The sequence below is a fragment of the Cavia porcellus genome, unplaced genomic scaffold (genome assembly GCF_034190915.1).
Source record: "Cavia porcellus strain 051 isolate PalLab524CR breed Dunkin Hartley unplaced genomic scaffold, mCavPor4.1 scaffold_27, whole genome shotgun sequence".
Taxonomy (NCBI): Eukaryota; Metazoa; Chordata; class Mammalia; order Rodentia; family Caviidae; genus Cavia; species Cavia porcellus.
Genome location: NW_026947510.1, coordinates 49,232,583 through 49,246,103, shown reverse-complemented (window position 1 = coordinate 49,246,103; position 13,521 = coordinate 49,232,583). Strand labels below are relative to the sequence as shown.

Below are 13,521 nucleotides of genomic sequence, written 5' to 3'. Positions count from 1 at the left end.
GGAAGGGAAAGGGGTTTTTAAAAAAAAGGAATTGAGATGTGTTATCCTCCAGGAGTGTTCCCTGTGTGTGGCAAACATGCAATAATAAAAAAAGATGTGTCCTAGCCAGGTGTGGTGGTACACACCTGTAATCCCAGCACTCGGGAGGCTGAGGCAGGAGGATCCTTGAGAGTTTGAGACCAGTCTGGACTACAGAGTGAGCTCAAGGCCAGCCTGAACATCACAGCAAAACCGTGTCTTAAAGAGATTAAAAAAGATGTATCCAGAACTCAGCAAGTATAAAAAGCTGTCCATTTTCACAACCACTCTGTGTGTGTGTGTGTGTGTGTGTGTGTGTTTGTCTGTCTGATTACCCTCCCCCCTACCAAGAAATTTTACTAGTAACCTTAGAGAAGAAATTTTGTATGTGTTAGTGTATAATTTTAATACAATTCCAGATTTTTCTTAACATAGGATCCCTTCCCATTTAGCAAGAAAAAGCTAGCTAAAGTCAAATCACATATATCACTGTGTAATCTGCTGAAAATATTCATGTCATGAAAAAGTTGCCTAGAATCTCCCTCGCTCTGGGCTGTTTGTTATAATGGGAAGCTCTGAAGGGTTCCGCATTGCTGGTCTAGACCAGGGCTCAGCAAACTTGTGTTCAGTTGTGTGTGTGTGTGTGTGTGTGTGTGTGTGTGTGTGTTTACCCATGTGTGTTTTAGTGCTGAAAATCGAACTCAGCACCTCATTCATGCCAAGCAGGAGCTGTTCCGCTGAGCTACACACTTCTCAGCCCTCAACAAACTTTTCCACAAACTTTGATGGGGCCAAGCAATAGACTTGGTTTCCGATTTCTTCTAATTGAGCTTTTGTGTAGCAAAAAAATCACCAACAGAGTGAAAAGACAACCCATAGAGAGGGAAGAAATTTTAGCCAGTGGTCCTTTAGACAAAGCACTTATATTTAGAATATATAAAGAATTGAAAAAAAATCAACCCACACAAATTTAAAGACCCAATCCAAAAATGGGCATCTGAGATCAATACATACTTCTCAGATGAAGAAATATAGATGGCAAATAAATACATGAAAAAAAAACGTTCAAAAACAACACTGAGATTCCATCTCACTCCAGAAAGAATGGCTGTCATCAAATGCTGGAGAGGCTGTGAGGAGAAAGGAGCTCGGCTTCACTGCTGGGAATGTAGCCTGTTTGCAATCACTATGGAAATCAGTGTGGAGATTCCTCACTGGGTTTAGAGATCGCAGTCGACCCAGCTATTCCCCTTCTGCGTATCTACTCAGAAGAATTAAAAGCATCATACCACTATGGTATGTGCACACTCATGTGTACAGCAGCACAGTTTGTAATAGCTAAGTCTTGAAAACAATCTTAAATATCCATCAACCAAAGAATGGATAAAAAGATGTGGTTTTTTTTTTACACGATGGAGTACTACTATGCCTTATAAAAGGATGTACTTGAGAAATTTATGGGTAAATGGATGCAACTTGAGACCATACTCTTAAGTGAAGTAAGTTGGATTCAAATGTGTAAACATTGCATTATGTCACTGGTATGAGAAACGACAGAGTAAATAAAGACCAACATATAAAATACTGTGAAATGGGGAAGAAAATCATTCAAAAGGAAAGAGGAGCTAGGGTGGGGGAAGGGGAAAAGGAAGGAAGGGAAAAAGGAAAAGAAACGAGAAAGGATAAAATGGAAGCAAAGCTTTGGAAGAGAAGCTTTGGGAAGAGGGATCGAAGGGAGAAGGGAACGGGAAAAAAGAACAAAAATACATCATGTACAGGTGCAGATTCCCTGTGATGAATGTGATCATCATGTAGATCTGAAATGTACTGATGAATATAATTAAAAATAAATATTGTAGACTTGAGGGCTGTTAGGTTAAAACTTCTTTAAAGTATAGGCCGGTTGCTACATTTGACCTACAAGTAAAATTTGCCTCCCCCATTCCCTCCTAGTCTTGAAGATAAAAGGAAAGAAATGAGACCCAAAGATAAGTCAGCTGGCGTATGTCCCTTTCAGTAAATTTATTTCACTTAGTAATGGGTTTTATTTATGTGTTTTTTACTTTTGTTTTGTTTCGTTTTTGGTACAGGGAATCAAACTCAGGACCTCGTGCTTGCCAGGCAGGACTGTGCCAGTGAGCTATATCCCCAGCCAGTAATGAGTTTTACGCTAGCTTATTTTCTTGGATTACACAGTGGTAGAAGAAAGTTACTTTTTTCTCTAAATTTCCATTTTGCTAGAATGAGGTAAGCATTGCAATATTGTATTTTCCTTAATGCCTTGGACTTCACTGTGAGGTGAGCTTTCTGTTTGCTTTAGGATATGTTTTTCAGGCTGAATGTTCTAAAAATGAAATTGGTTATCATTTATAATGTATCAAATGGCTAAAGTAACTGTAAGACAGTGAATTGATCAGGGGTCATTAAAAATCGTTGGAAAAATAATGTAAAAAATATAAAAAACAATGATGTAAGGTGAAGTTCTATTATTTTTTATTTGGTGAGGGTTTTGAGGGTAGTGGAGGTGTGCTGGTGGTTGAACCCAGGGCTTTATACATGCTAAGCAATATTTTATTCCTGACCATACCCGTAGGCCCTGAAGCTCTGTTTGTTTTTTGGAAAGCAGTGAGTATGTTTGTATAATAAGATAAGTTGAAGGCTTGGGGTGAAGCTAATGGTGGAGAGCTTGCTGGACTTGCCACAGGTCATGGGTTTGATTCCCAGAATTGATAAGGGTTAGAGTGGTATGTGCCTGGGGTCCCGGCTGATAGATAGAAAGCAGAAGGGTGGGCCAGTCTGTATAAAACAGTGCAGAGTTGGACATTCTTGCAGCTTGTTAATGGCTTGAACCTGTTCTGTGCCTGGTTTTACAACTGGTCAGAAAGCCTTTCAGGTTTTTTTCACCAGCCTTGTGTAACTGTTACAAAGTTAGAGGCAGGGATGTAGCAAATGTGTGCCTGCCTCTTTGGTCCTTTGTAATGGGCAAAGTGGCTTTGTGAAGAGTTGGTGAAATGCTGTGTGAAGTTGTTTCCTATTACTCTAATTTATGTGTCTTTGAATAAGAGGTCTTTTGTTCACTGTTTCCTTGGCACAGAACAGAGGACTGATAGCTCAGTGCTTGGTTCTCTACTTGTCTGTTTTTTCAAAGAGGAAAACATTCGCCCCACATGGCTGGTTCCTGCTATCTCACATCCAAAGGATTTTGAGGGTTCATACCAGAAATTCTCTGGGTCAGGTGGAGCATGGCTAGTACCAAGTAGAGAGGTTCATTGCTTAATGGCGCTCCTTTGAGTTTAACAGGTCATTGTGAGCATTACTGTTTCTCCCGTGGAAGACACCCACCCCTCTCTTCTTTCACAGATATTTAGCTTGGGGACCTGGCCTAGACCCCTCCCAAGCAAATGTACAGTAAGGCTTAAAATAAATGAAGCAAGTTGGTGTGATTTTAGGGCTCCCGGAGGATCAAAACCCTCTGCAGAGTTAGAGACTTTGGGAGCTAAGTCAAGGAATGTCTCTGGGCAGCCATATTTATTTTTTCAGTCAAGGAAGGGATTAGAGTGGAAAATGCAGGAAACTCAGCAGGATCTCGGGAGTGGTTCAAAGACATTTCCAGGTAACATTATATTAATTTAGGAGACTTATATTGGCTTTGAGTATAATCCTGAGATGACTCATAAAAGCATAGATAATTTTATGCTAAGAAGTATCAATGAGAAATCTCAAATGAGTGGTACCAGTAATCCCAATTCTTTGTTTTATCCTATAGGGAAATATACAAAACTGTTAGTCACTGTGAATTTGTGGTCCCCAACAAGACCTAAAAAGGGACTAGAGAGGATGTGTTGTTTTGCGACATTTGACCTAATCTGCTATTTTGTCTCTATTTCAGAGTATCATGGAAATTGATTCTCTTGGTCTGTCAGGTAGTGCACATTGTAGAGGTTTGGAACAATCGCTGAGTTCTGAATGCATACATGGTCAATTTAGCACACACAGTGTTAAGTTTCTGTATTAGTAGCCAACATTTATAAGTCAAGTTCCCCCCCCCCAATTATCCAACCAGTAGATATTCAGTTACTTTTCTTTAATGGTGCTGATTTTTATTTTTCAGGCTAAAGATTTAATAATCACACAGGCTACCACTTTTAAGGCTAAACCAGACCCAAGTAATCTGGTTTTCGGAACTGTGTTTACGGATCACATGTTGATGGTGGAGTGGTCCTCTGAGTTCGGATGGGACAAGCCTCACATCAAGCCTTTTCAGAATCTGTCACTGCATCCTGGGTCGTCAGTTTTGCACTATGCTGTGGAAGTAAGTATGTGGGGCTTAGTAATGGTGACTTGCTTACTTTTTTTCACTGTGGGTCCCCCAAACTCCCTGCTCAGTTAACTTTGGGATAAAATATGCTTGCTTTATCGAAGTTACTAGAGGAAGTCATAAATATCTGTAAAATTTTTCCTGTAGATAATTGACTGAGGGTAAGTCTTAAGAACTAATTTTTCAGGTCATCCTTAAAGTTTCTGTGATGTCAGTAAGAAAATCATCTGGAGCAGCTAGCAAGGACATTTGGTAGGAGAATCAGCCTGTGCTGGTGATGCATTATTAAGTTACCCTCTTTTCAGATCTTCTGATGATTGAGGAAAGGGTCATTGAATATACTAGCATGATTAAGTTTTAATCTAAGTGTGTGTTTTTATGAGCAACAGTAATGTGTAGTTACGTACACGAATGGACATTAATTAAATGTACTCCTTCAGGCGTGAGTTAGCATAATTATAAGCATAAAATTATTTGGAGCATTTCTTCCTTGGTTCTTCTGAGGATAACAGTTAAACAGATACACAGTACACTCCCATCCCCTTGACTCTGATTTTTATTTTACTTCCTTTTTAATATGCTGGATATCTTTCCTAGAATATTAATTGTGCTGAAAGTTCACAATGGTCTTCCTACCAAGAGACTGGAGATCATCATAATAAAATTTAATGAGTACAGTGATAAAATAACAGCTTTTGTTTATTAAATTCCTGCATTGTGTCAGATTCTTGGTACCTTATGTAGAGCACCTTGTTTAATTATTTTAAATGAGAGAACATGTGGTTAACCAGCCAGCGTCTGGAATCAGGCTTTGTGGATTCAAAGTTGGCCTTGGTTGTTTGCTTGGGAGCTCCATGACTTGGGAAGTTTAGTCATTTGTGCTTTAAGCTATTTACAAAATTGAGGTATGGTGATATCTACCTGGTAGTGTCCTTGTGTACAAAATAAGATAATTCATTCCAACACCTAGAGCCATGCCTCACAAGTAAGTTGTTCTTGCCCCTAAATTAAGGAGCAGTAATGGTGACACAGGGATTCAAATAAAGGGCTCGTATTCCCTTTATACAACCCTAAGTGTGAGCACTAAAGTTACCAAGAGGCTTTTGTAGTTAACTTGTTCAAAAGTATAACTCCAAATAATTGTGGAAATATTTGCCATGCTTAAGTATCCACAAAACACTAAATTTAGGATTCTTAGGTGCCATCCTTGGCCTTGCTCTTAATTGTATCAACTTGAATAAGTTTTTCTGTTATTCATGCCAAACCCTTGCCATGTCATAGGCTGTAATGAAGAGCAAATGAACTTGGCTTTTAAATTTGGAAGAAGATGTATAGTATATGGTCAGTGTAGGGGCTGGTTCCCAAGTTTAGCCCCTGTTAGACTCACCTAACTCTGCCAAGTTTCTGTTTTCTTAAAAAATCTTGAATTTATTGACAAGGACCCAGGTAAGATGGCAAGAAAATCAGCCGTGATCTCGTTTTCAGTGAGTTGTGTTTCTTCCTTATGCATTTTTTTAAGCTTCCACAAAAACCTAGGTAGGTATTTTATTTCAAAGAATTTTTTTTTCTCAACTATTGTGGTTGAAGCAGCTTCCCATTTATGTTAAAGTTTTTCTGTAAGTCTGATTTTTTCTCTTACACTGCTATTGGACATCGTATTATCAGTTGCTAATCTGATTTTTAAGTTCAGTAATAATTGTATAAAATCAACAGCAGGGCCTGGGTATTTAGTTCTTTGGCATAAGCACCTGCCTGGCAAGCACAAGGTTGTGAGCTCAATCCCCAGTACCAAAAACAAAACAAAACAAAATCAATAACAAATGGACGCGGTCCTCCTCTCCTCCACAGAATGACTGGTTTTAGAAGCTGTTTTATTTTGAGAGCAGTAACTGCGAGCAGTTCCGGTTAATATACAGAAGTATTTTTTAAATAGATAAATGTGTGAAGGTTTCAGAAGCTGGAGAGACGTGTGAACTGTGAGTTCATACATAAAACATACATAAAAGGAAAAGCTGCAATTAGGCACTTGGTTTTCAGGTTAAAGTAAATGTTTAGCAAAACAAAGCATAATTTTAAAAAATGGATAAGACATGTATGTATTATGTGTTGCATGCTAATAATGAATACTCATCCAGTTACCATCTAGGTACAGAAACAGTATCACAGAAGCCATCACGAGTCCCATCCTAGTGAATCTTTCTTCACCTAACCATTGGTATTAACTTCCGGGATGACTGTGCTTTTCTTTCTAAAGTGTATGGATCTGTAACACTTTTACTTCTTTTTGAACTTCATGCAAATAATTATATTTTGTTACATGTACACACATTCTAATTATTTGAGCTCAGTGTTTTCCATAAGATCTGTCCAGGCAGAACCAAACCTAACCTGGTGCAGAAGTACAAACAGACTTCCTGGTCCAGCTCCTTTCTCTCTTCTGGCCCTGGCTTTGATCCAGACCTGGGGTGCCATCATGCGTGTGTAGATGAGTTTCTAAGTCACCTTTGTGCACATGGCCCTGGGCCATCCTTGGACACACATCAGTGGTGCGTCAGCTGTTGAAAGGTGCACCTAAGGCCGAGCAAGTCCAAAAACTGGGATCAAGGCCATTTGGGCTGCTTAGTTTGCTTTAGAAAGGAGCTCAGGATCCAATGGGCTTGTACCCCGGGATCTTTGCTACTTGCCCCAAGAAGGTTACAGCTGGAGCAGAGCAAGGGTGAGAGCCTTTGGAAGTATGGGGCTCAAGCTAGAGGCCCTGGCTACCTGGTCTGAAGGTATAGGTAGCACATTTATGCATTCTGTAGTAGTAGTTTTCCATTATGTGGACATATGCTGGCCCAGCAATGGGTACCTTGTGGTGTGTACATCCTTTCTTCTGTGTACATCCTTTCTTCTGTGTACATCCTTATGCATAAATGCAAGTCAGCAATTCTCAAAGTGTGACCAGTAGGTTCTCCTGAGACCCTTTCAAGAAATAATCCTAAACCGGGCATGGTGGCTCACACCTATAATCCCAGCACTCAGGAGGCTAAGGCAGGAGGATCATTGTGTGTTTGAGACTAGCCTGAGCTAGAAAGTGAGCTTAAGACCAGCCTAAACTGCCTAGTGAGACCCTGTCCCAAAAAGACCAAAAAAAAAAAAAAGAGAAAAACTCCTAGGTTAAAACACTTATCACAATAATACGAGTAGCAAGACGTTAGTCTTCTGTTCCATTGTGCCGACACGTGCACTAAGTAAATTTGCATTCCAACCTCTACTAGTTGGTCATTGCACCAGCTGTGCATTAAGTACTTCTCTACGCTGATGCTGACGTAGGAGGATTGCCCAGGAAGAGGTGATTGTGCAATTGGCTCGAGTTTTTAAGAGCAACTAGTTTTTCCCCTAGTACCATTTTTACACCACAGAACAAAGTGTAATTATTCAGTTTTAGCTATTTGGCAGGTGTTTTCTTCTAAACAAAATGAAATGGAGTGAACCTATCACTTAAAGCAAAACAAAAGATGCGAGTATCTTATCAAGAATAAAATCCTTGCTTAAGTGAAAATTAGAATTTTGGAGGTTTTTTTTTTTTTGGTGAGCTACGATACTTTCAACAGTCAAAAAGTTTTATAATATTAGATCATGGTATTGACCATATAAAAAAGTGTTAAAATTTGGAAGCTCTGCCTAACTCAGCCGAATGACCATTTTGGCGTCATAAATTTTTGCATGAATAAAATCAGCTGTTCAGAAGGCAAGATGTGTCAGTTTGACTAGTGTGACTTAATCGCCAGGCTTCTGTTTTTATTTTTCTGGTGAGAATGGCCTACAAAGATGGTCTTTAACTGTGCATGTACATGTGATTAAGGTCCTTACTCGATACTATTATTTTTCAGCATTAGGAACTGAACCCAGGGCCTTTGCATAGAGCTACATCCCCAGCTCTTTTATTTTTTATTGTGAGACAGGATCTCATGCAATTGTGCAGTGTGGGCTTGCTGGAGAATTTGCAAGGGCCCTGCCTCAGCCTCCCAGTGTGCTGGTGTTACAGATGTACCACCATGCCCAGCTTACTCAGTTAATTGAAAGGTAATCCAGTGTTTGTTCACTGTGGGTCCAAGCTTGGCAGTTCCTTGAGGAAACTTGCAACTGTGCTCTTGGCCCCCTGAGTGCCCATAAACTGCTGCTCAGGGCTGGTGGCTTTCACGCTGCCTTGCGGCTTCCCTTCTGGGCGGCCTGTTCCACACACTCCAGAGTCCCTAGCCAGGCTGCAAGGCTGTTCAGCCCAGTTTTTCGTCCTGCCCCTGTGCCGTTCATCCCTCCTCCTACCTCCATTTCCCTGTGAACCTTAACTACCAATCCACTGGATCTAGTAAAGTAACTGAGTCTAGAAGCTGCCTCAGTGTCAGATTCTACAGACCAATCATTTAGTAACTGCTACTTATTGGCTTTGAAATGTTATCAAAGAAGATTATCTGAGATTCTCTGAAAAAGCTATCAAGATACTTCTCCTTGGGTTGAACACATGGTGGCGAAGGCCTGTTGATCCGACCTGCAGATCAACAAGTTCAAAACTCCTGGAGGGGAAACGGGGATTAAATAAAAGACATAGGGGAGACAAAAGCAAGACGAAATAATCTGATCAAGTTTCCGGTTTATTCAGAAAATACTCACCCCTTTTATAGGCTAAGGGCGGGAGCTGGGACAGGAAGAGGTTAAACAGATGAATACAACAGGGTCACCATCACATCCGGATACGTGACGTAAGCAGGAGAGGATTATGGTTAATGTAGGCAGACGCAGTGCCCATAGGAGAGAGAGAGACATCGAGGCAGCAATGTCTGTCACTCGGCTCCCTACATCTCCTCCCTTTTTATATTATTTAATTAAGAGTATGGCAGGCCCTGTGAGGACAGCGTCTGTCTTAGGTCAAGGACCTCATTGCGTGAACCCAACCAGGCCTTACCCGTCATGGGCTTGCAGAACAGCAGTTGGTCCTGTGCCTGTCTTAGGTGGCCGTTGGAATTAACATGCATGTCCTAGTTGCCCGTCTCTGACTGCCTGTCCATTGCTCCAGGGCAGTTAGGCCGCATCATCTTATGGGCCATTCGTGGGAATTCCTTCCCGGTAGGTTTGTTGATCTGCCATCTTCAGCTGATGATAGTGTACCTGAATGGGCTTGCCATAAATGCGTCTGTCCGGTTATTAATGAACATCATAATCCTCTGAAAAATACAAGAACTCACAGAAATGAGAAACAATAGGTCAGCTAGGGGACCCAAAAGGGGCATTAGGTAAGGGAAAAACTCCCCCCCCCAAATCAAGGAGAAGGGGTTGACAGTCATTTGTTGGTGTCTCTGTATGAAGTCATTCTCCTGTGTCTTGGAGCATGCCTTGCATAACACTGGATGCAGTCTATTTGACTGGTGTATGTTCCTCCAGACCGAGAAGAGCCTCTTCCGCAGTCATGGGGTTCTGTGCATGGCTGTCAGCAGTTATAGTCTGTTTGGCAGGGGTTGAAATTCACCGTGGGTGTGGTGTGGCTCAAGAAGGCTGACTAGGCAACATAAGGCTCCAGGGAGATGTGTCACCTGTAAGAGAACACAGGGGATTGTGCCTCAGGAAATAACATTATTCCTGGGCGTTACATGGGGTCTTTGAAGAACTGTCTACTTGCTTTACGAGGCGTTCAGGTAGCCATCTAGCTTCTCTATCTTGTTGAGAGTAAACACACACTGAACCTCGTCCCCAGATAAGGACTGGATCAGGGCCATTCCACACATTGGTTAGTGGGTCTCTCCATAAAACAGATGCAAACCATGTTTGAGTCTGAGTATGCCAAAACCGAGATGCTGCGGAGCAGCCTGAAGCATCCAGGGTCAGAAAATTTAAAATAAAAAGAGCATGTGAAAGGACATTTCTAGGGGACCCCCGGGTGGGGTACCATGTCTCCCTTTTTATTTTATCTATGGTGAATTTAAGAGAATGATGCGCACGTTCAACAATGCCTTGTCCCTGAGAATTATAAGGTATAACTGTGGTGTGGAGGATATTAAGGCTTTTACAAAATTGAGCAAAGGAGGTTCTGGTATAGCCAGGGCCATTATCGGTCTTAAGCTGTTGAGGACATCCCAGAACTGAGAAGGCTGACAGCATATGGGCTATAATGTGTTTAGCAGCTTCTCCAGTCTGGAGAGTGGCAAAAATGAAGCCACTATATGTGTCAATAATGACATGTACATATTTTAGATTGCCAAACTCATTGAAATGGGTAACATCCATTTGCCATAAGGCATTAGGAATTAAACCTCTAGGGTTGACTCCTAGGTGTTGAACAGGTAAGTGGATAGCACAAGATGGGCAATTTTTTACCATTTGTCTGGCTTGCTCACGGGTAATTTTGTAGAGGAGGCGGAGGGTGTGAGCATTGAGGTGGTGTAGCTGATGGGCTTGTTGGGCCTCAGACACCTTGGAGTCCTGAGCCATAAAAACCTGTGCTTGTACAGCAACATCAGCCAAATGATTTCCTTGGGCAAGAGGCCCAGGGAGGTTGGAATGAGCTCGCAGATGACCAACAAAGAACTTATGACAGCGAAGCCTTATGAAGCATTGTAATTGTTTGAACAGATTTGCAGCTGGGGAAGCATGACATATAGTAGCAACAGTCTCTAATAATGGAACAGACTGAGCAAGGTAAGCACTGTCAGTATACAAATTAAATGGTTGGTCAGAGTAAGCAGCAAAGGCTGCAAGAATAGCTTCTGACTCTGCTAATTGTGCAGAGGAGGTATCTGCCTGGAGGGTAGAAACATTGCCTTGAGATACATAAGCAGCCCTTCCAGAGGATGAGCCATCAGTGAATAACACCAGGGCACCTGGAAGGGGTTGTGAAGCTGTGACTTTAGGGAATATAAATGGGTGACGATTAGCAAAGTCAACTAGCTTATTTGGAGGGTAATAATTGTCAATAGTCCCTGAAAAGGAAGCTAAGGCAATAGGCCACACTTCCGTACTCTGAAGTAGCCAATCTATTTGGTCTTTTGTAAAAGGTTGAATGATAATATCTGGTTCTTTGCCAAAGTAACATTTTCCTTGCTTTCTACCCTGAATTACTAGGTCTGAGACAGCTTGGAAATAAGGCAAAAGTGTTCTTTTTGGTCCTTTGGATGTAAAGGAATAGAGAAAAAGCAATCTTTAAGATCTATGATAATTTTTAAAAATCCCAAAGGAATGGCACTGGGTGAGGGGAGGCCAGGCTGTAGGGGCCCCATAAAGACCATTGTCTTATTTATCGCCCTAAGGTCTTGTAGCAGCCTCCACCTCCCTGACCTTTCCCGGATAACAAAGATAGGTGTGTTCCAAGGGTAATTACTAGGAACAATGTGGCCTGCAATTGAATTGAAAGATTTTGGCATTCTTTTTCTAGCTGTATCTGTTTTAAAAGATCTGCTTTTCTTTGCTCTAATTCCATTAATGTGCTAGAAGGTTGAGAGCAGATGCTGAGTGCATCATCATAGTCAGGGGACGGCCTAATAGCGGCTGGTGCTGCAATAGGGTTAGGGTGATATCTAGAGGCTTGTTGTGTTGGTTGTTCCCAGTTGACCTCCTGAGAATCAGAAAGGCTGGGATCTAAAGGCTTATTTGAATCCCCAATTGGCCATGGAGGCACAGGGAGTGGCGGGCTGCCATCCTGGGACCTGCTGATCATGTCAACAGGTGGAAGTGGTGGCAGATCACCATGTACAAGGACCTCTAACAGGCCATCATTTTCTGCATCTGAGAAATTAGAGGCTTCGGATTTTTCTGAGGATGGTTTTGAGGTAGATTTAATGGAGTCGGCAGGGCAGCCTCACCTAGTGTAACTGTCTCCTCAACCTGAGGGTCTGCATGCCTCTGGGCAAGCAGCTCAGAGATTAAATTCCAATATGTAAAGGTGGTCACAGGAACCTTTTTTGGACCGAAAACTCTATAATAATCTTTTAAAGCATCTCTTACTCTATTCCACCTCTTGGTATCTATAGAACCCTCTAGGGGGAACCAAGGGCAAACCTTATGAATAAATTGAAAATACTGCAATAATTCTTTTGTTCCAACCCTTATCTCTCTTGTCTTTCATGCCTTTATAAGACCTCCGACGAACACTTCGTGTTCGCTCAATACTTGACCCATGTCTGGGAAGGGAAATGGGGTTGCCGTTCACTCACCATGACTCGGGCAGGACGTCGGGTAGTCGCAGGACGTCAGGTAGTCGTCTGCACAGGTCTCGGTACTTAATTTAATGTCCTGTTGCTTTAAGCTTTAATCCTTGATTTAGTTTACTCACTCCTCGGCCGAGGTCTCTGGTTCAATTCGCTTTTACTTTCAGTTTAAGCCGGCTGTCTCTCGAACGGCTCCCTCGTTAACTTCTCCGTGCCAGGAGCTCCCACGCTGGGCGCCACTTGATCCGGCCTGCAGATCAACAAGTTCAGAACTCCTGGAGGGGAAACGGGGATTAAATAAAAGACATAGGGGAGACAAAAGAGAGACGAAAGCAAGACGAAATAATCCGACCAAGCTTCCGGTTTATTCAGAAAATAATCACACCTTTTATAGGCTAAGGGCGGGAACTGGGACAGGAAGAGGTTAAACAGATGAATACAACAGGGTCACCATCACATCCGGATACGTGACGTAAGCAGGAGAGGATTATGGTTAGTGTAGGCAGACGCAGTGCCCATAGGAGAGAGAGAGACATCGAGGCAGCAATGCCTGTCACTCGGCTCCCTACAGCCTGTAATCTTGGCACTCAGGGAAACTGAGGCAGGAAGATGGCAAGTTCAAGCCCAGCCTGGGTCACTGAGCATCCTGTCTCAGAATAAGAAAAGGGCTGGGAACATAGCCCTGGGCTTGCTTAGTCCCCACGACCAGAAGAAAAGAAGGGAGGAGGAGAGATTTTCTCCTTTCTCGGTGGCAAATTGTGTGAGGTGGAGTTTTTTTCATGTTCTGCAAACAAAGAAACCTCCTGTGAGGGTAAATGCAGAAGCAGATTGAAGAACGTGGCTGTCTCTGTAGCCAAACTTTAAAGATTTGAAATGACTTGAAACAGTGCCGGGTGTATCATTAAATCTTTCAGAAAAGATAAGTTTCAAGAAATAGATTAACATCATGGTTCATTATTGTAAATAATAAATAAAATACATTTTAAATGCAACACATCTAATTCCTTA

The 13,521-nt window shown here is 41.9% G+C and overlaps 1 protein-coding gene and 1 long non-coding RNA gene across 6 annotated transcripts in view; one reads left to right on the top strand and one right to left on the bottom strand.

The window, feature by feature from the left end:
* The window catches only part of Bcat1 (branched chain amino acid transaminase 1), a 109,295-nt gene that overhangs the window by 42,949 nt on the left and 52,825 nt on the right, over positions 1 to 13,521 (top strand). For all 5 annotated transcript variants that reach the window (XM_003470335.5, XM_005003827.4, XM_063238396.1 and 2 more), the window contains one exon: positions 4,130 to 4,330. In XM_003470335.5, the coding sequence (XP_003470383.2) occupies positions 4,130 to 4,330 (201 nt within the window). The remainder of the gene's footprint in view (positions 1 to 4,129; positions 4,331 to 13,521) is intronic.
* On the bottom strand, positions 8,953 to 13,052 carry LOC134473586 (uncharacterized). The gene is made up of 2 exons (XR_010043890.1): positions 12,520 to 13,052; positions 8,953 to 9,906 (listed from the first exon to the last, which is right to left on the bottom strand). It is a non-coding gene; the product is annotated as an uncharacterized LOC134473586 (long non-coding RNA).